Source organism: Centrocercus urophasianus, unplaced genomic scaffold (assembly GCF_019232065.1).
Source record: "Centrocercus urophasianus isolate 14NV4802_14NV808 unplaced genomic scaffold, USGS_Curo_1.0 seq_19, whole genome shotgun sequence".
In the NCBI taxonomy this organism is placed as follows: domain Eukaryota; kingdom Metazoa; phylum Chordata; class Aves; order Galliformes; family Phasianidae; genus Centrocercus; species Centrocercus urophasianus.
In genome coordinates this window covers 1144057-1169209 of record NW_024884744.1, presented here as the reverse complement: position 1 = coordinate 1169209, position 25153 = coordinate 1144057, and the positions used below count along the sequence as shown (strand labels likewise).

Genomic DNA, 25153 nt, shown 5'->3' with positions numbered 1-25153 from the left:
AACTGCATGTGCTTTTGTCAAATTGTTAAAACCACAGCCCTCTCTAAACCCTGCAATTAGCTCTACTTTTGGTTTATGAAAATAATGTAAGAAGTCACTGTTTAGCAAGCTTGGAGGGATGGTTTAAGTTCAGCTGAAAAACTTTTCCCAGTGGGACTATCAGGGAAAGAGGTTTTCTGCTTGTGCAGATACAGCACATGCAGTTTCTAATCCAACGTTGTCAGAGATGTTCAGTATTTCTGATCCATCTGACAGAGATGTTGATCTGGAAGATGTTTCTGAGAATGATTAATCAACCTCTACATTAATCTCTGCTGAAACAGAATTATTTCCCCAGGCACATGACGTGGGTCAGCGGTGGAAATGCAGAATCAGCATCATGAGGAGCAAAGTGTGCTGGAGCTAAATCTCTGCTTTCTGCTTCCCCAGGACAGAAAATGATACAGACACGGTATCCCCTGTGCCACTGGGCAATTTAAAATCTGTTGTGAATGGAAATGAAGAAGATGAAAAACTTCAAGAGAAAATACAGGCTTTTGAAGAAAAAATAAATATTGACACCAGTACCCCTGGCTCAGTGAGAAGATACAGCTTAGGCCAGGTTTCTAAAGAAGAAAGGAAGGATATGAGATTTAACAGGTATGATTCTATTAAATGCACAAGTGGTTTTCAGGAATATCAATTTCGTAATGAAACGTTATCCAAATATTGAGAAATGGTTCTGTGATACCTCTGGGCATTGTAAGGAGTTTGAACCAACTTCGTATCCATGAATTTAAAGGTTGGCAAAAAAATTCCAAGTTATTTATTGAATCTGTTCTGCACTCTGAAACAGCAGGGAGGATGGAAAATGTTCGCAGATGACTGTGGAAAGGAAGATACGGACATGCATCAGCTCTGCGCCTGCTTCCAGGCACTTCCCTTCCAGCCTCCTGTTCTAATGGAGACCTTTGTTCTGTGCTGAGTGTAGGTGTGGGTAACGCAGAGCTGCAGGCTGAGTCGTGGTGCAGTTGAATGGCTGTTGGATGGCATCTTTATGACGTGATCAATAAAGCGTACGCTGCAGGGCTGGGGCTATAAGTGTCTCACAGATAGGATGATTGGGTCCTTCTATGTCATGCAGATGTTGTGATATATGTTTAGGACAAAGTTTCATTTGCTTATTAAAACTGGCTTGCATTTGCTTTTGAAATGCGTGTTTGTGGAAGGTATTTCCCTTGGTTAAGCTAGCCTTGTACTCAACTCTCAGAGCTGGCTGCACAGTGCTAACTCTGAAGAGCAAATTTCCAAATGAGTCCTTTCTCACTGCTCACCACACTGTGCTCTGCCATACCTCCATTCCAAAGCACTTTTCCCTAATTGCATTCCAGGTCCAAGAGCCTGGCTTTGCATGCAGTCCGCATGAAGGGGGTGAACACAGACAGCGGGCGAGACGAGGAGAATGGGGATGTAACTGCTGGGATCTCCTTCACCGAGATCTACAACAGCCAAGAAAATGACAAGTTGCCTTTCAGTGTCGATGCTGAAGAAATGCAACTGGGAAATTCCTTGGTTTCACACCAGAGTATCGATTGCACAGAATCAGAAGGTTCTCCAGCACCTGCTGGAGGAGAGGCCCAGGAAGGAAGCATGGTGCTGGGGAAGGATCCTGCGGAGTGCCACGACAAGCTCTACCTGCACTTGAAGGAAAACCTGGGTAAAGTGAAAGCATACGTCATGGAGATGGGGAGGAGGATTCCTGTCCCTGACCATTGTGTTATTGAAGGTAAGAGGTCTGAGCCTTTCTGGTTACAGCAGCTTTAACACAGGTGTTATTGCAGGACCTGGGCAAATGGGCAGCAAATGCAACAGGAGCAGGGCTGCACTGGAACAGGTTGCCCAGAGAGGTTGTGGATGTTCCAACCCTGGAAGCACGCAAGGCCAGGCTGGATGGGGCTGGGAGCAACCTGGTCTACTGAGAGGCATCCCTATAGCGGGGGTCAGAACTCTGTGATCTAAAAGGTCCCTTCCAACCCAAACCATTCTATGATCCAGTGAGAAGCACACACCTGAACAAGCTTATGGGCTGTGACAACACAAGCTGCAGAGCTGGGCCACCACGTTCCTCAAAAAATGCTGCTTGAAAGCGACTGCATAAGGTCCTGGTGCTCCAGTTTAGGCTGGATCCTACTTCACCACACCCCTTTAATGATTCCTGCTTTCATCAAGGGAGGATATTTGTCTTGAAGTGTGAGAGAGCTGCTTTTGTGAGGCCCATGGAGGTGGGGCTGGATTGCAGTGTGCTGCCAAACACATCCTTGATGCTCCTTGAAGGAAAATGGTGGAGGTTGGGCTGTAAGCCTCCTGCTCGCACTGAGCAGCTGTTGGTTACTGGGACACAAGGAGATGTGTGCATCAAACCACCTGCTGCTGCCTGTGAGTACTTTGCATTCCAGCCCTTCGTGGCTTGTGTTGATTACAGAGAGTAACTCAAATTAATTTCAAGTCTCTTACATCAAACCAGATTTTAATTTCCATCAGATATCTCTCTGCCTGTTTGCTTACTTTTTTATGGTCAGTGAGTTAACAAGTCTCCACTCATAAAAGAGACATAACTATTTATTAAAAAAGCTCATATTTCTGCAGGAATTTCTAAAGAAGGACAAAAATGTCAGGTCTGCTATTTGAAATTGTTATTATTATTGATGAAACTTTTGTTTCATAGAGTCACAATGGAAACATGTGAGGGAGCAATCTGGCTGGAAGTGCTGCAATCTTGTGTTAATCAATATTTTTAAATACATTGCTCCATTTGCTTTCTGAAGTACCTATTATGATATGTTCTGAGCATGTCACTATTTCAAAATTCATTCCAACTATTGTAATTTCCTGGAAATCCACATCTAGCATTCTTGGGGAAATTCCTTGAGCAGGGGCACATGTGCAGAACAGGAGATTTATGTGACTCATTCCAAATACGCTCAAAGAAATGTCTGCCTCCTTACACGGGGGACAGCTTTGTTCATATTTCAGATATTACACAAACCACTCCATCAAAAACCTGGCAGCTGATGGGCTTATACGATCCCTGCACACTATAAAGGCTCATTCAAACTTACCTGCTTCACTTTCTAAGTAAAACGTTTAGAAAATATTAGCATGTTTCTAAACGCGCACAGTCGGCCATGTGGGAACTTGTTGAATTGGAAATGTAGGATATCAAAGAGAGAATGCACACTATAGGCAGTTCAGAACAGTCATAATTAACAACAGCCCAAGTGCTGTTCACTTCAGCAGGATTCAGAACCATGCTTGTGCTTCTAGTGCAGGAGGTGTCCAAGCTGTCTGCTGAGTTCTTCAGCTCTCAGCCTGGATGCCATCCTCCAAAGCATTGCCTGGGCATGCTGCCTTGGGCAGGAGACACTTGTGTGCTTTTGGAAAGGCACAGAATTGGTGTTTGGAGCCCCTGCCAGGTATGGGACACCAGTACCAAGGGCATCGCTTCCAAGAGTTGGGAGATATTGAAGATTTTCCAGATGTGGTGCAACTGAATGTTCTCTGTGGGCTGGAAAGCAAACGGAGCAAAGAATTATGAAGAAATACAGATATGTCATGATGACGTCGTTAAGTGATTGTCTACACTGATTGCAGTCTGAATCCTGAATGACAAAGCAGACCTGTGGGAGGAGTGTGAGGATCATCAGAGCCCCTAAATGCAGGAGACTGAACTGACCTGGGACTGCATGGTCCAGAAAGAGCCAGCTGGCAGGGCTCTGTAAATGAGAGATGACAGAAGATTCGCTGGGAGTGGTGGCTCACTGTCTGTCCTGTTATGCATATGGGAGAAGATGTAATGAAATTGTCAGGAAGCAAACTCAACACATGCAAAATAGGAGCCTCTCACCACGTAATTAGCCGCATGTAATTTCATGGCAGAACTGATTGCTGCAGTGCATTAATTATACTGAAAATTATACTGTACCTGCTTTCACAAGTGATTAGGTAAATTCCAGGCTGAGAGCCTTACAGCCAGGCAAATATCTGCCTTAAAAGAGCAGAGACCAGGGAGACCCAATGCATCATCCAGTTCTTGGGCACTGAAGCTGAATTCAATGAACAGCATCTCAGCCCCTCAGTATCATGCTCTGCTCCTGGTCCCGTGATGCTCTGCCATGGGCACACATGTTCTGTGGCTTAGAGACAGAGTGCTGATAAAGGAGGAGGTGGCAGAGAAGCAGGTTGCAGCTGTCCTGAATCTGGTTGTTGTTAAGCACTCCGTTGTGCCGAGGGGTAATTGGTACCATACAGTGGAGGTGATGGAAAAGCTCACAGCTCCCCTGCAGCGCTCACCTCCGCCGCAGCCCGGTGCTTCTGCACTGATTGGAAGCAGCTGTGGCCCTGGTGGGGCCGTGGAGCTTTGGGTGCTGCCAGGGCTCTCCTCTGCTGTGCCAGGGATATACCAGTGGGGATTTTATCCCACAGAGCTGCTATGAGTGCTTGGATTTGACCCAAAGGCACAGGATGGTCCTTGTGCTCACGGGATCTGCAGAGATGTCCCCAGGGCAGGGGGCAGTTCAGCAGGAAGGTGGATGTGCTCATGGCCACATGGACCTCTCCAGACACCATTTATCTGGAGGTAGCAGCCTCCCACTGCGGTTTGCTATTCTATACTGCAGAAGCCAGGGGCCATGGCCATAGGAGTGGCACCATCTTGGCCTCATGCAGAGGTGAGCAGCCCTCGGTGCTGGTGCTGAGCAGAGGGACACCCTCCCAGGTGCATCGTAACCCCGGCAGTGAAGGGCAAAGGAAGGCAGGCTAGGTTAGGTTAGGAAGGCAGAGAACAGTAATGAAGTTGAGCCAATCTGTGTGCTCCCAAACATGGCCTTTTCCACTCAGATTTGAGCTCTGTTCTGATGGTGCTGAAGGGGCCGCCCAGTGCCCGTCAGCATCATGCCATCTGTGTGACAACATGCGTGCCCTGCACTGAGCCATGTGCATGCATGGCTGGTGGTGCTCCAGGAGGTGATCATTTCCTGAAGCTGACTGCTCCAATCGTTACCCTTTTCTCCTACAGTTATTCTCTGCATCCCTATCTATAACCCAAACTGAAGGGAAACTGAGGAAATGGTTGAAAATTGAGGCCGTTATAAAAGTCATATTCATTTCCTCTTCTCCAGCTCTGTGTCTCTCGGTGGGTTTGATTCCAGATGGGAAGCTGATAAGCATACCTCCTCTCCTATTAGCAGGCTTCACTTAATAGTACAAGATTACCACTGTAACTCAAATAATGCATGGATTGTTCCCAGGCAGTGGGTTACCTACGTGTACCTAGAAAGCTGGAGCAGCTCTGCTGACACACACTTGTGCTCACATTCATTAACCTGGGCACTGTGTGCACCAGAGCCATCCCCAGGCATGGCAGTGCCCAGCTAGGGGCAGCTATACCTCTGGTATGCGTCTGACTTTCATATTCTTTCTACTTACTTTCAGATACCATGAGAAGCTGTGTAGCAAAGCTGTTCTTCAGCTGTCCCCTGAAGGGCCACTACTGCCTCTACAGCAAATCCAGCTTCACGCTGCTCAGTCCTCAGCCTCCACTGTGGATCCACATCATGTTCCTCTTCCAGCAGGTGTGTGCAGGGCAATGGTGGGGCACATCTCTGATGTTGTGCTTGGAACAATGTTTTAGGGGTTAATCTGTCGGAATGCACTCCTAACCAGCTGGGTGAGCTTTTGTGACTTGAGTGATTGCTCACCTCTGAGGTTACATCATGGCAGATTGAGGTGGTTTTGCAGTTTGTAAGGATTTCTCTTAATTAGTACGCTGTTCAAGATGAACTTATTGTAAAACAACTGGGTCCTAAATTGTTTTTTAACCTAAATAGATTTGATCATTGTCATTCACCCTACCCTACTGCACCCTTCGAAATGCAAAGGGTTTATCCAGAATGTGGAGCTGATACACAGTGAGTTATGCTGTGAAGTTGGCAGGTCAGGTCACTCCTCCCTCTGTTCCTAGAAATGAGTATAGAAATGGTTGGAAAAAACAATAATGCAGTATGGCTGTGATGCCTAGGTCACAATTTCTGCAAATTTCCACACTGGTCACCGTGTTTCTGTTCACTGATTGTTGCTCACACTATGTTCTCTTGGACTCCGCAGCAGTAGAAGCAAGAAATACTTTTTCTCTATGGTCTCCAGAGCAGACCCTCATTTCAAGGCTCTGCTTTTTATTGAATTTCAGAAATTTTAATGGGTAGCTGTCTCGTGTTTCAAACATCTCAGATGGAAGTTGTGAAATTCATGTACTGCTGTTTTCTTGGCTGGGCAGCGCTCGGTCAGAAGGAAGGCAGCACATTTCAGTGCAGAGCTGATTGTCAGACAGAAGAGTGATAATTAACAAGAGGAAGAAAATGAGAATATGGGTACCTGACACAGGAGGTGCTCTTGGATTCGGTCATTAAAATCATGCTGTACCACCATAAGACTCGGGGTTGGTTTCCCCCATTGGTGTGCAGCACCCAGCACTCCCCCTCAGTTGGTCTAAGCCCCAGCTAACAGGCTGCAGGCTCCTCATGCCCGGCAGCAGCCCCAGGCACTTTGTTTCTCAGCTCTAATTCAGGCAGAGCAATCCAGCTGGGTTGCACGTGTTGTGCAATCCAGCATTAGAAGTACGGAACATTGGATTTGCTTGTGTGCTCTTAACTTGGCTCCAGCATGCAAATGCATTTTCTATTTACAAGATCATGTTGTAGATATAGTACAGGAATAATGCTAAGCTCTCTCAGCCACTCTTTTAATATTGGCTTTGTATGCAGTTCATATGGTGAAGAACCTACCAGCACTGCAACAGTAGAGTATTTCAAGGCAGTTGGTTGCATCCCAGACCACTGGGACAGGAGGTCTTGGAGGTGACAGCCCTTTCAGCTCAGTGCAAAGCCCCAGGAGCAAGTGAAACCTGTGGGCATTCATCTAACATTGTGCATGTACATCCATCATCACTCCTGAAAGAGAAATGAACTAGTTGCTTTCATACCACGGCTGCCATGGTATGAAAAGGAACAAGATGCTCTTGGTTAATGGCTGAGCCAAAAATGCTCCAAATGCACTTTCCAACATTTTTTTTTCAGAGCCTGTTTGCTGAACCTTTGTCAATGCAGAGTAGTTCAGTGCAAGTCCTCAAGGCCCTATGGGAGAAGACACAGCTCAAGGGGACACACAGTTTTGAAACTGCCATGATCCAGTCTACATTCCCACACCAAAAGGTAAGTATGCTTTTCCTCTGAGAGAAAAAAAAAAAAAAGCTTTTAAAATAGCTGTAACGAGTGTTTGCTGTGCTCCCATTGTGAAAAACAAGCCCTTTTCCCTTCCTTCTTCCCTTCCCATCCATCAGAAGTTCTGCAGATTAGGAAGTCCAGGGAGGTGGTGGAGTCAAGGGACGTATAGATGTTGTACCGAGGGACATGGTTTAGTGGGAAATATTGTGATGGATGGTGAATGGTTGGACTGCATGATCTTAGAGCTCTTTTCCAGCCTCGGTCATCCTATGATTCTAAGTCTGCTTCTGAGTCACGCAGCCGCTGGGAAATTTGCCTCCTTAAACACAGACTTGACTGTTACGAAGATGATCATTTGCACACTCACCATTGCTTGCCCCCACCAGTTAAAAAGATTACTCTTTCAAAGCTGTTTACTGTCTCCAGGATTTCAGAGAATGCCATTTCAAAGCTGTTAATCGGGCTTCTTGGAAAAGGACGCTATAGGATTGTGAAACAAATATCTGCTCATCCCCGAACATCTCCATCTAGCGAAATGGGATGAAATGCACTGTCAAACACGGTTTTAAAACAGTCTCTCAGGACATTGGAGGCATAAACATGTTTGGCTGGATAAGATTAATTTACAAAAGTTGTGGGCAGTTTAAAAGCAGGAGTTTTATTAGAGACAGCTTCTGAACCCCCAAGCTTGCATTGGACAGAGCAGGGAGCTGCTGCCGCAGTGTGAGAGCAGTGGGTCACAGCTTATGGACAACTGGACATAGGCTCAGCAGAGTCCCCATCCAGCCTGTTATCTGCATGGAAATCCCAGCTAGAGTCATACAGAGGCATTAGGGATGTCTCTGTTTGCACAGTGCCATTTAACTTGGATCCTTGTCATTGGTCAGGTCAGAACTGGTGGAGCACAGAAGGGTTTGGGGTGAATAAAGGGTTTGGAAAAGAGCGTGCTTTCATGAGGCTTAGATATAGTGCCCTGTGTGTTCCCATTCTGAAAAATGCCTTGAAATGTCATCAGTCCCCAGAGCGCTGGTTGCACAATCCTGCTGCTGTCAGAGAGGCATTCAGCCTGTTTGGGGAACTCCTGGCACTGCCCAACAGGAAGAGCATCTCCCAGTTCCTGAAGTAGTGGGGCTGAAAAATGAGATGCTGATCATTTGTGACGGAATGGATGGGCAGAGGGAGCTCCAGGAGATGCTGGTTATGGGAAGAGCTCCGGAGGCCAAGGACTGTTGGACTGATGTGATGCACCTGAGAGGGGAATGGCTTCGGCGGTGCTCCCCGCAGCGTGCTGCTGCAACTACTTCCTCCATTTTTGTTTTGCATGTAATGTAGAATCTGAATTTGGGTTCCGTGATGTTTCTGTTGAGCAACTGTGTGAAGTTTGATGGAGCTCTCATGGACGGGGACCTGGGCCTGCTGGGTGGAAGGAGGGTTCCTTTACCTTTACCTGCCAAAACCTGATGGGAACACTCATGGTGTGACCCAGCCATCGCTCTGCCCAGCAGGCTTCCCAAAAACCTAATGCTTTGGTGTCCAAAGTCTTCCTGTCACCAATGGACTCCAAAATAGCGAATGATTTGACAAAACAATTGCTGCTATTAATCCCACTCCTCTTCTAATAGGACAGAAAGCAGATTTCTGGATGCTTTCATTTAAAATGTTTTGAAATCTCTTGATGACGTTTGGAATACGCTGAGAATGAACACCATGTTCTCTACCCAAGTCTACCCACCCCGTGTTACAGCACTGTCCGAATGGCTGTGCCAGAACTGGGGATGCTGATGATGATGTGGGAGCATGCAGGGAACACTGCAGGCTGGCAGCCAGCAGGCACCCAGCAAAGCCAATGCTGTGACCTCTGCTCCACTATAAATCAATGCAGATGTTTCCTTGATGCGTATTCGAAAGAGTGTTGCAAACCAGCAGGAAAAGCTATTGCACCAGTGATTTATCCCAAAGTAAATTCTGAGCAGTATTTCCAGCTTCACCTCACTGTCGGAATTCAGAACTGGGCCAACCAGTGCGTGCAAGGAATTGCAGCAGATGCCTTGCAGTGAGAATGCCCGTATTGCTGGGCAGTGCTGTCCCAAAAGGCAAATGGACAACGGGATCGTGCCACAAAAAATATTGATTCAACACAGCTCAAAACGTGCCGGGAGTAAAGTGCTTCCAGATGTGCATCCCTACAGATCTCCATTCCGTTGCCTCACTGCTCTCTACCCAGGAGTACGAAGGCTGTGCTGGTTGCAGCTGTGCAGAGTGTGTTGTGTTGCATCGTGGTGTGTCAGAGCAGACATTTGGTTACCTCTGAGTGCCTCTTGCTGAGCAGCGTTGCAGGAGAATAGTTCACATTTTTAAGCCACTGTTGGCTCTGTCCTTCTCTGCTCTTTGTCTGCCTTCTCCCTCTGTGCAGCAGAATGAGGTGCTGCGTTCTCACAGTGCGGTCACTGACATTTCCCAGATGATGGAGGGCAGGATGAGATGCATCTCTCCTCTCCAGTGAGTCATTTTCCCCATGCTTCATCTCCCATAATCAGCTCCTTGTTTTGGCATACAAGGAATACAGAGTGAAAAAGGACAATGGCTGCCTCAGTATTTCCCCAACATTTGCCTTTCACATGGCTCATTGAAGATGTTGGAAGGTTTCCCTCAGGATCCCAGGCTTGTTGTTCAGCTCCATCCTCACAGTGCCCTGCACAGACCCACTGGGAGCAGTGCCCCATGCACTTTGTCCACCTCACAGCCCCCAGGTGGGTGGGAGGATGGTAGGGGAGGCTGTGCACCTCTCCTATTGCACAGCACAGCAGCCAGACACGCTCCTGAGCTGCATGCAGTTCCTCTTCAGGGGGCAGTAAGCACCTCAGCAATGCAGACAGAGCAATGCAACCACATTGTGCTGTGATATGCAGTGCCCTGGGGCAGGGCACACAGCCCTTCCTGCCCCAGCAGATAGAAAAGGTGAGAATAGCACAGCTCCCCTTTGCTCAGTGGGGTGAGCCCATATCCCTGGCAGCACAGGGTTTTGTTCCCATCTATTGCATGAATTCTTGTTTTCTTTGGGCTGTGCTGCAGACTGGTGATGCTCCTGAGGAAACAAGCAGGAATGTTTTCTGAGCCTTCCCGCCTGCTCCTTCTGCACAGAGAGCATTGTGGTGGTTGTTATCTGACATCCATTTAAATGTGAGGTCATCATCTTTATAAAAATTAAATGGTGGGGTTTAAACGACAACAAATTACACCATGTTTTAATGGCCTCAGACAGAGCATCTCCTGGCTCCTTCTGGAGCTGCAGCTGAGATTTCTGCAGGCCTTTCACAGAGTCAGGCATCACCTTGGCTTTTTGGCCCAGCCCTCCCTTTGCTGCCTGCTCTCAGTGGAAGGATAGCATCACGTGTACCTGGATGTGTTTTGTGCAGGATAAATCCATCCTGTTGTTGCTTCATTTCTGGAAACATTCACATTGACATTTTAAAACGTTATTATTATAGTGCTTCTTGTATGGGGCGTGGGTTCAGAACTTTCTTCCTTATAAACAACAACAACAACAAAAAGAGAACAGAAAAAGGGAAAGAGCAGCCGCTCCCTCTGGCTGCACTGGGAACCCATGGACAGATCTGACCTGCTGTCAGCCAGGAGGTCCCCAGCATGTGGAACCACTGCCCTGGGGGTCCTGGAGAACACTGAGGGCTGGAGGAAAGGAGGGGCTCAGCTGTGGGCTCTGGTGGAAGGGAGGTGGAAAGCACTCAGCCCCACGATTTGCTTCTAGACAGCTGTTGCAGTGGGTGCTGCCAATGGCAGAGAGAGATGTCCTGCTCAGCAATTTACCTGGGCAGGCTGTTTTTCAGCATGAGACCAGTGAGAGAGGGCACTTGTCAGCTCCTGCTGTGATGCAGGGTCCTGAAGCATAAGGGGGTTTGGTTTCTCTTCCTTATTGGCCCAGGATCTGGACCACGTGCAGATGCACCTGGAAGAAGTGAGGTTCTTTGATTTATTTGGCTACAGCGAGGAAGCGGGAGCCTGGCAGTGCTTCATGTGCAACAACCCTGAGAAGGCAACAGGTGAGTGCTCTGCTGGCGGGCTGCAGCCAGGGGTGCATAGCAGTGTGGTTCTGCACTGTGCAGGAGTGCTGGTGGTGGTGGTGGTTGTGCAAAAGCAAAGCTAGCTTTCCAGAGTAGCAGAGATGCTGTCTGTTTCCATTGGAACTCTCCATGAAACTCATCTCAGCGTTCCTGGTGAGATTTGGAATGTAAACCCACAGCTGTGCATGATTGCTAATGTGTGGGGAGGGGTCTGTGCCCATCCTGCAGCACACAGATAATGGGGCTGCCTCTGCCTGGCTGCATCCCATATGCCATCCCTTAGGGGCCATCAGCACTGATATTGCACCTGACCTCTGTCCTCTGTCAGGGCATCCCAGGGAGGTTGTCCAGGGACTCCACTTCCTTTAACATCATTGTGTCTGTAGGGCACATCTTCAGAGCAAGGCAGCACTTAGGAACAGCCTTGATACTTCAACTACGTTAGAAAATAAGGTGAGGAGAAAATGAACTTCGTCCCAGGTAAAAGATTCTGGTTCAGGATGGCTTTTTCTTGGACAATTTTGCCACAAGTTGACTGCATGCACAATTCTGGCTGAGAACTATGAATAATTTGGCCGAGCATTTGAATAGCTTGCTGATTCAGCTATCTGCTTGAGCAGCTGCCCTCATTCCATGGGGCATTTCCCACTCTTCCTCCTTCTGTAGCTCTCATATGGGACTCATCTACTGCAGGAGAAGTCATGCTCTGAGCTGTAAGTCAGTCCAGTGGCCTTACTGTGCTTTGTCCATCACACCAGAATGAGATGGATGTCAAGCCATGAGGAAAATGAGCCCATCTTGTTTAAAACACCAAATCTTATTGGAGCTCGCTCCTCAGTTTTTAATGCCCTGAGAAGTCCAAGTGAATGAAACTGCTTAGTGGTAATACAGCTCAGATGCACGAGAGGGAGGAAGATAGTGCTTAGTGGATGAAAACCTGCAGGTAAACGTTCCTGAAATGGGGGTGTGGAGCTATGGGAAGAGTGGTGCCAGAGTGGGAGACACTCGGGGCTCATTGGGGGGGTTATAAGGCAGAAGAAAGGGCTCCAAGGTCTCCTGGAGTGGGAGAGAAATGTAAAGGCTGCGACACATCTTTTATCCTGTTCCACAGTGGGACAGAGCCTTTGGAAATCCCAAGTACTTTTGAAAGACAAGAAAGTCATTCCTCCCTCTCAGCAATGCTGTTTAGCAACCCGGTCCTTCAAGAAGGAATTCAGAAGCAAATTCTTTTTCCATTATTTTCATTTGTTTTCTGCTAATGTTGGGTTTTTGTGACATTTTTTTGATACCGTGTTGCAAGATGCCATTTATCCTGGGGACTTAGGGAAGGATTATGCCCTGAAGCCTGGATCTTGCTGTGCTCTGTGGTGCTGTTTGCAGATGCAGTTGTGCTTCAGCAATGCAGTGGATGAACCCAACGCAGCAATCAGCGCAGAGAAAGTTTGACCATTTCACATGCATTCTTCTCACTTGAAAGCATTACTTAGACAACCACACTCTTCCAGAAGTGCTGCTAAATCATCCTGAGTTGTTTTGCTCCTGCTCCCCCTGAGCCAAGGAGGGAGAGAGCATTCCTGTAAGCCCGACTCATCTGCCCACATCCACGCACGCTGGTTCTGCTGCTGGTCCCAGAGCTGGGAAGACCAAACTGCACCATTTTCTATTTTTGTTTTTTTTACAACAATAACCATTCAAGTGTGGATGTAAGGCTTTAGAAGCGTTAGTCAGCACTGCGTGCCTCTCATTGGGAAAAGCTGGCTTTTAGGAGCTGCGTTTCAACATAACCTCCCGCGCTGACAGTTGGCTCGCAAGCCTTTGCACACCAAAAATTCAGTAAAACCACTTGATAGCCTGCGAGGGAATTGCAGTGCATGCCTTGTTCTGGAAGCTTACAAAGAAATCGCAGTAATCCCCGTGGGCTGCAGAGGAGACATGGTGCCCATGGGCAATGATTCGGGTAAAACGGAGGGCTTTTTATGAATTCCTCCTTCAAAAAGCAATTCGCTCAGAAGAGCCCACGCCGTGTTAACTTGGGGATGCATTTATCTTTTGCTAGCAGTGGTGATTATCTGGTGAACCGAAATATCCCCGCTGTAATGCTTGCTTGAAAATCATAAAAAGTGGCATTCAGCAACGTGTCCTTTCCAGGTTTTCAACAGAACCAAATGCGATGATTAATGAAGGAGAGCCAATCCATATTCCCTTAGGTTAATTGCCTGCCACCCACACATTCCATTCTTTCAAGTTAAGAGGGGCTTATTATCATTGAGATCATTCATGATGGGACTGAATTTTTGTGGATGGCTTCGTCTCATCGAACAGAAGATTTAATGCTTTGCTTTTTTCTTGAGTTCATCTTGGAAGGGTGTCAGGTTTTGTTTTGTTTTTGTTACTTTTGTTCAGTACCCAAACAACTCAGAGCTTGGCGCATTGTAATTCTGCAAAGAAAACAAGATACAGGCAATACAAAATAATTCCAGCTTACATCATGGTGGACACTTACATCAGTGGGAATTATTTGGGGTTGAATTGATTTTGGAGTTAGTCTTCCTCCACTGCAATTGTTTAAAAAGCAACGGATATTATGTAGGAAAAAAAACATCGTTTTTATTTTTAGGGTACTATTTAGTATAGACCCGGTCCAATAATGCTTACGTGGAGAAAATCTCTCCCCTTTGATCAGTATCACACCAGCATCATTCTCTAAAGATGCCTAAATCTGCTCTTTAAAAGTAAGTGAAGGACAACTCAGGAGTTGTTGCTTAGGTAAATCGACCTCCTGCTAAAATGTGGGATTATTTCTGCCTTGTTGCTGAGCTCTGGATCTCAAGGTGCCCTTCCCTGTTCTGAGGAAAATTGCTCTGTGTAGACTTTATCACGTCACATCTAGATCTGTGCTTGAGGAACTGGAGAGAATGCACTTCCTCAGTTTCCCATGACATGAATGGTCGGATAGCAGATCAGCCATTTTTGTATCGTTCTGGAGCCTTCTCAGTTTGCCTAGAGCTGAGCAAATCAAAACTGGACACAATATTCTGGTGATTAGTATGTGTATAAAGTGCACATTCCACCTGCCAGCCGATTGCACTTTTTTGATCCTTCTAACTGCATTAAAAATGCGGATGCTTCTTCCACATAACGATGCTCTGTGTGGTAAGCCATGGGTCAACAGGAACTGAGTTTGGTTCTGGCAAGAGTTCACAGTGAATCTCTGCCTTCTTGGGGCAGTGTGGGTCCACTCCCGATGCCCTGTGCCTGCACGGCCCCATGCATGGATTCCTACTTTGCACACACCGTGCATTCAATGGTGGCCAAGTAAAATCCCAGTAAGGACTGGGGTGGGCAGCCCTGGGAGCTTTGGGGAAGTTGAGATCAGCTGCAAAGGGAAGTTTTCCCACTGCAGGGATGGTCAGTCATTGGGGCAGCTTGACTGGAGGTGTCGCTGAGATTTTCACATCCCAGATCATTAAATCTTTGAGCAACCTGGCCTGACCCCAGAGCCAACCTTGCTCTGAGCAGGAGGTGGGATGACCAACCCCTCGAACTCCGTTCCAGCTGAATTATTCTGCCTCTCTGTGAAGTTAACTGCAATCAAAACAAGCAAAAGGACTTAGAAAAAAAGATTGGAAAACAGCTTCATTCTTATCTTTCATGAATCTTTTTCTTCTAATCAGACCCTCAGACATACTGGCATCTGCTTCATTATCACAACTTTGGAAGCTGACATCAGAATTCCCCATGGACCTCTTAGTGGATGTAGGCGAGAAGCGCTCTGTTATCATTGGTTCCAGCCCCGAGTGCTTAAAGACAGACCAGCATTTCTCCAGTAAATCCTGTTTGTGAAAGACTTTGGCCATGAAAATCCAGCTTAGGCCAAAATTGCACGTTAACTTCCTTTCCCATGTTGCTTTCCTGACCACCAACCATCTCAGTGCCCAAACGTTTTGTGCCTTAAAGCTTCTTAGTTTGGCTTAAAACATGTTCCTACTGCCCTGGAATCAGTACTGCTTCACAAAGCCTAAGTTGCTGATTGAGCGACTGATTGAGCAACTGTCTTTCCATATCAAATCTTTCTATAGCTCCATCCAGATGACATCAAGGTCTGAAAGTTACTGTGCACGTAATGAGTCATTTAGAGTGTTCATTCAGAAAAAAGATTCTTTCCCCCAAGAGGCTGCTCACGTGAATGGCAAATGATGGGAATGATGGAGGTGTGGGGCTCGAGGAGTGCAGAATGACCTCTCTTTATCACAGCAATCACCGGCAGGGTCCCCTATTGTGGCTAAAACTTGGCCACCCCATTTTCATTCAGTGTATCTCCTTCCAGAGACGGAAATATTTACAGTCTTTCATGAGGAAATTGAAGCAGTACACACTGAAGACCCCCAAAGCGTGTGTTACTGCCAATGTAAACAGCGCTGGGGAAAAAAACCACATTCCTGATCTAAACCTGCTGCATCTGTCACCGCCTTCTGCCCCAGCTGTAGGAGCACCGCAGTGCAGCTGGGGGGAGCAGAAGCTGTTGTGTCTCCCTCTCTTCCTCCTCGCTGACCTGGGCAGATCTTTCATTTAACACACGCTCCATACCGATGGCATTCACCCATGCATTGCACAAGTGCTGTTTTTTGCTGTTGCCACCCAGGGAAGCAGAAAGGCGGTGGTGTTGGGTTGATGATAAGTAAGTGAATTTTGCTGCAAAAGGCCCAGGGGAGGTTTAGGTTGGCTATCAGGGAAAACAACTTTACAGAAAGGGTTGTTAAGCAATGGGCTGCCCAGGGAGGTGGTTGAGTCACCACCCCTGGATGTGCTTAAAAACCGCTTGGACGTGGTGCTCAGGGACACGATTCAGCAGAGGGCTGTTAGAGTTAGAGTAGTATGGATAGGTTGGGGTTGGACTTGATGATCTTTAAGGTCTTTTCCTACCTGAGAAATTCTATGATTCTATGAAAAATGTGGGTGTGCAGTTGGAAGCACAGGGACGCCATGCTGGTGGGCACACAGCAGTGAGTGGGGAGCGAGATAACCTGTCCATAGCACTGCAGAGCAGGAGCAGAACTCTGTGCTGAACTCTGCAGCGTGGCGTGAAGCCATACAGACAACATAAGTGCTGGCCTCCAGTTGTACAGAGTAATAAATTCTTGCAGGGCTGAGGAACAATTGGGAGGCGTGATGCTGAGGATAAGTATGTGATGAACGAGGGACTGAAGGAGGAATTGCAGCCTGCTGCAGCTGCCAGGCCTCCCAGGCAATGTATGACTAAGGCTGGGCGCTGGGGTCAGGAGGAATGCAGGCAGAGCTGTCAGCCAAACTGTGGATATTCAGCACTCTGTGGAGATAACCCCTGCTCTGTGATCTCCCCCCCAGAAGTGAACCAGGACGGGCAGCCGCTGATGGAAGGCAAGCTGAAGGAGAAGCAGGTCCGCTGGAAGTTCATCAAGAGGTGGAAAACTCGCTACTTCACCCTTGCTGGAAACCAGCTGCTCTTTCGGAAAGGAAAATCCGTAAGTGTGGAACACATCAGCTCACCTTCTGTGTTTATCTCCTCTGCATCACCATTCCCAGGGGCTCCACCACATGGCTTTTGCCACGGACCTCACGCTCCACCCAGCCGCCTCCAGCTGAGCCTTTGCTCCCGGCGCCTGCTGGAGAAACCAGTTCTATCCCAGCTGACACAGGGTGCTCCAGCACCACGATGCATCCACCACCAATGGAACGGTGATGTAAATCTGGCTGTCCATCCTGCCTAGCAATTATTACACTGCATAAACACCACTTCAATAAACTCCGCTTAGATAAATATATTTTCCCCCTTGCAGAGTGTTCCCATAACAGGCATTGTTTGTGCAGGAAGTGCAGGTTTGTTTAAGGCAAGGTGATGCCAAAGTGCTCCTCTCCCAAAGGAACCCAGTGTTGTCTTTCACTTCTTGCCCTCATCTAAATTCAGGGCAACTCTGCTGAAATTTCTGTGAAATCATTTGGAAGTGACACCAGTGTGACTCAGAGTCAAGTTCATTGCTGGGCATGGACGAGCAGGTAATTAAATCCAGTCCTCATTAGTTCTTACTTGCCCGTTAGTAGAAACTAACTATCCTCAGCTGTTCACAATGAGGATTATCAAACATGGCGCAAAAAAAGGCCTTTTATTTTTGTTGCAACAGCACTCTCTTTGGTAATCCAAAAATAGCAGCATCCTCCAGCTGCAGCCAAGCCTTAGTATTTCTGGTAAATAATCTTTTTCATTGCAGAAACCCAGCAAAGCTCTTTAAGCCTCTGAAATGGCTTCCTGAGCCCCTTCCTCTGAGGACTGCAGCAGGGAGGGCATTGGCCCTTGCAAATAGAACAGTTTTTTCTTTACTTTCTGGTGACTTATTCTGATGAATTGAGATTTTGAAGACATTTCAATCCATATAGAGCCTCAGCTTCTGCTCAGGACTGGCCGAGGTTCACTTTTTGTAGTGCTGGAGTAGTTGTCATTTCTTTTAGCATGGTGGTTGGCTGAAGGAAATGCATTTAACGGAATGGATTTAATTAGCTGTGCAAACAAGGCAGGCAAAAGTCACACTGAACACCTTGATTCCCCTGGGATGCTATTGGCGTGGAGCAGTCACCCCAGCACTGTGCTCTCAGGGCTCTCCTGGTTGATGTGAGGAGATGGTCAGACAGCAGAGTTTGCTAAATGGCAGAACTCATGTGGGTTAACTTCCCTTTCTTAGCTGTCAGATCCAAGCTTCTTTGTTTCCTCTGGAGCTGCACACAAATATCTGGCTCCTCGAGGAGCAGACTGGCGTCCAGCCCCCAGGGACTGAGGTGGTTGTGCCTAGGCAATCAGTCCTCCAACTGCTGCCTTATATCCTGTTACCACTACATTTTTTGCTTAAATTAGAGAGTTGAGATGTTAACCATTGCCTGGGCTGCAGCACGGGAGCCCCCATGCCCTGCAGCAGCCTGCGTTGTATGCAGGCCTGGGTTTGACTGTTGCACACACCAGCAGAGGGGCTTCCCTGGCTGTGCATCGTGCTCTGTCTTGCTTCGTGTCTGCATCTGGTGGGAAGGGGCAGTTTGCTCTCAGTGCCACAGAGTCTGTCCAGCATTGGACTGTGAGCAGACAGCGAGATGCTGTGCTGGGGCAGCAAGCAGCAGCAGGGAGGTCCCACCAGCAACAGGAATGGCTGCAGGACACACCAATAGCACTGCAGCCATGAGGGCTGGTAAATAACTCTGTGTTTAGAAAAGAAAGAGGTTCTGCCTCATCTGGTGCTCATTGGAGGGCTGAGTGGGACCAGCTCTGCTCCAGCTGCACAGAAGATCCGGCACTGCTGCTGAGGGATGGGCGCACGTGGGTGCTGGGACTGTCACACTGCTTGCCTGGAAGCCCAAAGCAGCACAGAGGAGGCACGGCAGGGCGGCCAGCTGGCTGTGAGTGCCTCTTTCCCACCGCAACCCTTTCCTCTGCAGATGTACCCACGCAGATGCTCTTTGCTCTGAGTAAGCAGTGGGATTGCCAGCGAGTGAAGGGAGGCAGGAGAAAACCAAAACAGAAGAGGTTCAAAATGAGCCACATCCCATAGTCCTGGAAAATTGTGGTAAACAGTATTCACAGAAATGTGCCATGGGTACAATCAGCTTTCTTGAGCAGCTTTCAGCAGTGTGCACACGAATCCCATCAAGGGAGCACAGTGGTTTTGTTCAGTACCTGTTGGCAGGTTTTCCCCCTGAGCTTGTTGTTGTTTTGCATTTGCTGTGATAAAATTCTCACTGTTTAACGTGGGTCTGATTTCAGTGCAGAGCTACTTATTGCTGTCATAGAATCCTAGAATGGCCTGGGTTGAAAAGAACCTCAACCCCCTGCTGTGTGCAGGACACCAACCAGCAGACCGGGCTGCCCAGAGCCACATCCAGCCTTGAATGCCTGCAGGGATGGGGCATCCACAGCCTCCTTGGGCAACCATAGAGCCTGAACTGGTGTTGGTGTTGTGTCCATGCATGGGGAATCCATGTGGTTGGAGCAGAAAGCTTTTGGAAAACCTTCCTTACTCCTCTTGCTAAAAAGCCTAAGAATCTCAACAGGAGAAGCATAGATAGTGCTGGGGGATTGGGGCTCACATGTCTCATCTGGAGACCGCAGCTCGTGTCTGTTTGTGAGCTCACAGATCTCCCACAGGAAACTTCTGTGACTCTTTGCAGCCATCTCTGCTGCTCCCTGCATCCCATCCCCACTCTTACAGTGACGCTGAGGTTTCACAGATGTGCTGCTCTCTGTTTTCAAACCACAGCACGACTGAGCTGTGCCATGCTCTCCATTCCCCATTGAAAACCGCCGTGGCTTCCTTTGCATTCCCGACTCAGGCACGAAATACCTCTTCCGTTTTCCAAACCAGCACAAGGAGTGGCTGCTTCCCTTTTGGTGGAAGCCCCAGCATGTGAACTTGGTCCTGTTTATCTTCCCCACCCTGTGTTTCAGAAAGACGACCCCGACGACTGCCCCATTGAGCTCAGCAAGGTGCAGAGTGTCAAAGTGGTGGCCAAGAAGCGCCGGGACCGCAGCCTGCCCCGGGCCTTCGAGATCTTCACCAACAGCAAGAGCTACATCTTCAAGGCCAAGGATGAGAAGAGCACGGAGGAGTGGCTGCAGTGCATCAACGTTGCTATCGCACAGGCCAAGGAGAGGGAGAGCAGAGAGGCCACCACGTACCTGTAGGGCTGCAGTGCTGAGCATCCCACCGTGAGCTGCCCGGGGTGGTGGGCAGCTGCTGGGACATGGGAGGCTGTGGGGTGGCTGTAATGCTGCCAGAAGACCCAGTGCTGCCATCCGTGTGCAGGTAGAGACGGAGCTGCCACGTCTACATGCAAAGTACAGCTTTTCCTTCAGGCTGATCGCCTCCAAGCTGGGAGATGTGGCTGGAAAGCAGCCCAGCTCCAATCCTACGGCTCAGGTGTCCATGGCCTTGGCACTGCTGGGAGCACCCCACGTCCCCAGGCTGCCTGCATTCCTCCATCTGCAAAACGATCGTCCTCCTCCTTATTTAACCTCAATGCCTCTTACCTTTTTCCTGTCCCTATGAATAAAAATCACAGTTGCTTCTCCCTTCAGGTCAGAGGTGGGGTGATTTTAAAGATTTAACAGTGCAGAAGAACAAATTTAAATATTTAAGTGTTTTGGTTTCTTGCCACCTTCTCCCACTTTGCCCCCATCTGTAAACAACACAATTTTTAAAAACTGTTTTCCTTTTTATTTTTGTAATTACTTGCCTTCACTGTAAGCTTTCAGAATGGCTCTAAAAATGGATCATTTCAAGATCTGGGCTGTTGGGGTGGCTTTTTTTTTGGGAGGGGGAGGGGGTTCTTACTCTCAAATGATTCCAAAGTGAAGGAAATGGCACAGAAAAAAAATGAAAGCAGAAGAGAAAAAGTGGGGAAAGGTGAGTGGGAAATCTGTGGATGAAAAAATTAACCTGCAGGCCAAGATGAGGTAGATATAAAATTTAATGTTTTCCAATTTGACTAAAACCTCTAAAACAGTATTTTAGGACTCTGCTATTTCAGTACTTACAACTTCTGTGACGCTTCGTGCCTCAAAATCAAGAAATCAGATCCAAGCCTGAGGGACAGAGTGAGGATTTCCAGGGGAAGGGAGCTGTCAGCCATTGGACTGCAAATACTGGGACCAGCAAACCCTTCCTTTACCCACACAGGATGCACCATTGAGTTGAATAGGAATGAAGTTAATTCATGGGTGTACGTCTGTGGTCTTCATGTCTGGAGTTACATTGGCACAGCTGCTCGGGGAGCAGTGGGGTCACCATGCATGGAGGTGTTCTGCATCGTGGGGCACTGAGGGATGTGGTTATGGGTATGGTGGTGTGGGTTGGGGTTGGGTTGGGGATCTCAGATGTCTTTTCCAACCTACTTTAGCCATCCAGAGATCAGAACCTGTTTCACTACCAACAGATTTCCGTGTCCAAGTGCAGAACCTGGGCATGGGCCGGGCTGTGACTGTGTCACATAGAAGAATCATGGTCAGCTGTTGGGCTGTGGCTGTCACTGGCCATGCCATGGCTCACCACTGCCACCACTGCCACCAACCCACGCCCTGCCTTGCGACCCATGGGAGCAATGCGACCCATTAGGGTCATTAGTGCCCTGCTTTGTGCCAAGAAATGATTACACAGAATGAGAAGCTTCGCCACACTTCTCCTGTCTTAAATTAAAACTTGGAGTGAAATAAAAGAGAAATTCGGCTGGCAGCTTATCCTAGTCAACCTCCCAAAAGGAGAAACACAGAAATCATCAATCCAGCTATGATGAGAGCAGGGAGATTTAAAAATAAATATGAAAAAAAAAAAAAAAAAGAAATGCAAATTGCACTGTGGCAAATGTTCTTCTTGAGCAAACGTATAAATAGTTCTTCCTGTTTCTTTTTTTTGAAACGATGTGCATTGGAGTTTTCTAAATTTGAGTAGTGCTGCACTCTGAGTGGGGAGCTTGGGGCACTCCTCACTTCGTGACTGTGCAATGTCCCCGGCAAGAGCCATCCTGGGATGGGGACAGGGATGGGGATAGGAAGACAGAAATGGGGTCATGGAAAGGGAGAGGGATGGGGAATGGATCAGGAATGGTGACAGGGATGGGGAAACGGAGACAGAAATGGGAACAAGGTCAGGGATAGGGATGGGGAATCAGGGTGGGGATGGGGATGGGGATAGGGACAAAGACAAGCTTCTGGTGCCTGTGGTCACATTCCTGCAGGCTGCAGGGGAACCCATCACCTTCCATTTGTACCTTGCGTGGTGCCACAGTGCTCATCCAGTTCCAACCCCCTGCTGTGTGCAGAGTCACCAACCAGCAGCCCAGGGTGCCCAGAGCCACATCCAGCCTGGCCTTGAATGCCTGCAGGGATGGGGCATCCACAGCCTTCTTGGGCAACCTGTTCCAGTGCCTCACCACCCTTTGAGTGAAAACCTTCCTCCTAATATCCAGCCTAAACCTCCCCTGTCTCAGTTTAAAACCATGATGGGGACAGATAAGACCCCTGGGCTGGGCTCAGCTCCCAAGGTTGGCAGAACAGCAGAGCTCTTCCAACACATCCCTACAAGACCCCATTCCCCCCCCCCAGGGCTGTACTCAAAGGCAGAAATCACAGCTGCGGACACTGGGCTGCATCCCCAGGCTCCAAGCAGTGCCCTGTGCTCCAGTGGCCCCACTTTTGGCATTGGGAAAATGGCATTTCCCAGAAACGTGAGCTGCCTGCCCAGGCCTTGTTTACAGAGCTGAGCGCAGCCCTGGGAGCATTTCCAGGGAAAGTTTACCCCACGATTCCCCCTGAATCCTTGAAAAAGAAGTTCTCCAGCACGGTTAAAAGGAACAGAATAAAACAGGGGGTGAGTGCGTAGGTATTGCACACAGCACTGCGAGTAGAAGCGGAACAAGCTGGATCTTTGACTCACTCTCAGAGCTTCCAGCTTTTCTGATCCTGCAGGGACCCCCATGCCTGCCAGCTGCTGCCAGCTCAGCCAACCCATCCCAGTGCAGACAACCAGCACTTCGAGGATAAAATCTGGGGACCTCAGAGGTCTTTTGCAGCCATTATGGTTCTGTGATTCTCAGTGCCCTCTCCACCTTCTGTGGACACAAAGCATTCTAAAGGTAATCCTAGCATGCGATGAAGCATGACTTTCAGTCCATCTGAGGTCACGGTATTTCAGGACAGAAGAGCTGTTCCATTGATAGCTGTTGGTTCAGGGCCAGCTCTGCCTGCTGCTCTCTGCCCTCTGCCTTTGCCCTCCACTTCTTCTGCCTTTTCCCCAGCAGGGAAACCACATGGAGGCACACGTCCTGTGTGTTCTGTGGGCAAAGCATGAGGAAATTGGAACGGGGGGCAGGAGGCATCACAAATCAAACAATGCCTTTTGTTACCAGCAATGAGCATATCCAGCTCCCTTCCAACAGAGTGAAAAACAAAAAACACTGATCTGGGAGCCCTCCAGGTTTCAGCCTGGAGCTCACATCAACATCCCCACAAACTGCTCAGTAACAGGAGCACCATAACATCTTCAGGTCATGAGCAAAAAAAAACCCATTTGCTGGTTCCTGCATGTGGGAAACTGTGAGTGTCTGTAAGAGGGCTCTTTGTTTTGTTCTTTTCTGTGACAAGATAACTTTGCATAAGCAGGTAACACTCATCAGTGGGTACACATGTGTATCTGATGGGGTGAATTTGTCCAAGAGCACACAGCACTAGGAGGCCATGTGTCACAAGGCGCCGCACGGATCTGTAACCGAAGATCTGATGTTGGTTGTGGCTTGGGGCTCCAGCCCAAGTCAAAACACTCGTGATGAGTGCTGTTGTTTTCCCTTTGAAGAGCGTGAGTGTGACAATCCTTTGCTTTGGTGCAGGTGGTGTTTAGGCAACAGCAGAAGATGTTTTTCCAGCTGTCCATGGCTGTGCCTGAGCTCTGACACTGCCCCAGCCTCACTCCGAGTCCACACTCGGATTGGGGTCAGGGTTAGGGATAGGATGTAGGCTGCTGAACATGGGCAGAGCTCAAAAGACCTGCTTTGGGAAGATGGATGTTATTTGAGAAGTGAAGCTGTGTGAGCACACTGTTCTCCAGCAGCCCTCCAGCAATCAGTCTGATTGCTCTTCGGATGGGACTGGGACCACAGGAGCTGGGGCCGTGTGGGACATGGGACATCAGGTGCCCAGCCCCCTCCCACCAGGATTGCTCCCAAGCAGCAGAGCTGAGTGCTGTGCCTTCAGCAGAGCTCGCTGTGCAGCGTGCAGGAGCGCTGCTGGGTTAACGCCGAGGTTGGGGCTGTGTCCCATTGCCCTCCATAAGGTAACGACACAACTCTGGAGAACACCTTTCTGCCCTCTGCGTGGGAGCTCCAGGAGAGGCCTTGGGACCATGGCTTCACCTCACTGCATCAGCCAAAGCCACCTGAGTGACCAAGCACAGGTGTGGGGTAGAAATTGCTGACGGATCTCTGCAGAGCAGCTGCAGCTGCCTCGTAACCTTCGTGGATAATCGACTTGAAATTGCTCACTTTGCCTCACAGGCCATTGGCCTTTTCTGCTTCCCAACAGAGTTTACAGGCAGGAAAAAAGAGATAGTAAAAGTTGGCCAGGGAGGACCATTTGTCTTGTGTAAAGTTACTCCAGCCTGAATTCATCAGTGGCTTGGTAAACACCTTGCAGCCCTCCAGAGAGCTTTCTTTTTTGGCCAAACAAAAAGCAGTGAACGGAATGGAAGCTGAGCACTCAGAACTATTTTTGCAAATGGTTTCAGCTGTGTTGAGTGCATCACATCTGGTTACATCCCGGCCCATTTAATCACTAAGGAGAGCACAAGTGAAAAGCAGCTGCCCTCTTCAGCAGGCTGAGCTCAGTTCGGGCTCCCCTTCTGCTCCCTATTAGCTCCCCACCCCTTCAGTCACCTCCAACACAGGCAGTGCAGTGGAACAGGAAGGATGATGGGGAACACGATGGTTTTATCTGCAGCCTGTTGTACACACTATGATGAAAGGAGAAACAAAAGCCATGTGTCAGATATCAGTGTTGGTACTGAGCTCTAAAGCCCTCAAGGCTGTTGGGAGGGGCTGTGCTGGGGAGGATGCTGCGTTTAACAGCAGGATGTCGCCCAACCCTTTTAGCTGAAAGTTGTAGCTAAGCGTTGCAATGCAACAAATTCATAGAATGAGAGACTCCCAGAATGGATTGGGTTGGAAGCAACCTTTAGGTTCGTCAAAAGGCTCTCAGGGCTTTCTTTCATCCATTCTTCTGACTCCGTCAGACAGAGTGAGCAGCACAGACCCCCAGAC

The 25153-nt window shown here is 48.5% G+C and overlaps 1 protein-coding gene across 7 annotated transcripts in view; it reads left to right on the top strand.

Annotated features, from left to right (window-relative positions):
• Positions 1 to 20632, top strand: part of VEPH1 (ventricular zone expressed PH domain containing 1) — a 53880-nt gene extending 33248 nt beyond the window's left edge. For 3 of the 7 annotated variants that reach the window (XM_042820641.1, XM_042820639.1, XM_042820640.1), the window contains 7 exons: positions 430 to 639; positions 1371 to 1765; positions 5470 to 5609; positions 7110 to 7244; positions 11191 to 11314; positions 16700 to 16836; positions 19797 to 20632. In XM_042820641.1, coding sequence (XP_042676575.1) covers positions 430 to 639; positions 1371 to 1765; positions 5470 to 5609; positions 7110 to 7244; positions 11191 to 11314; positions 16700 to 16836; positions 19797 to 20033 — 1378 coding nt within the window. In that variant the 3' untranslated portion in view covers positions 20034 to 20632. The other 4 variants (XM_042820642.1, XM_042820644.1, XM_042820643.1 and 1 more) reach the window with 4 other exon arrangements.
• Positions 20633 to 25153: the final 4521 nt, after the last annotated feature.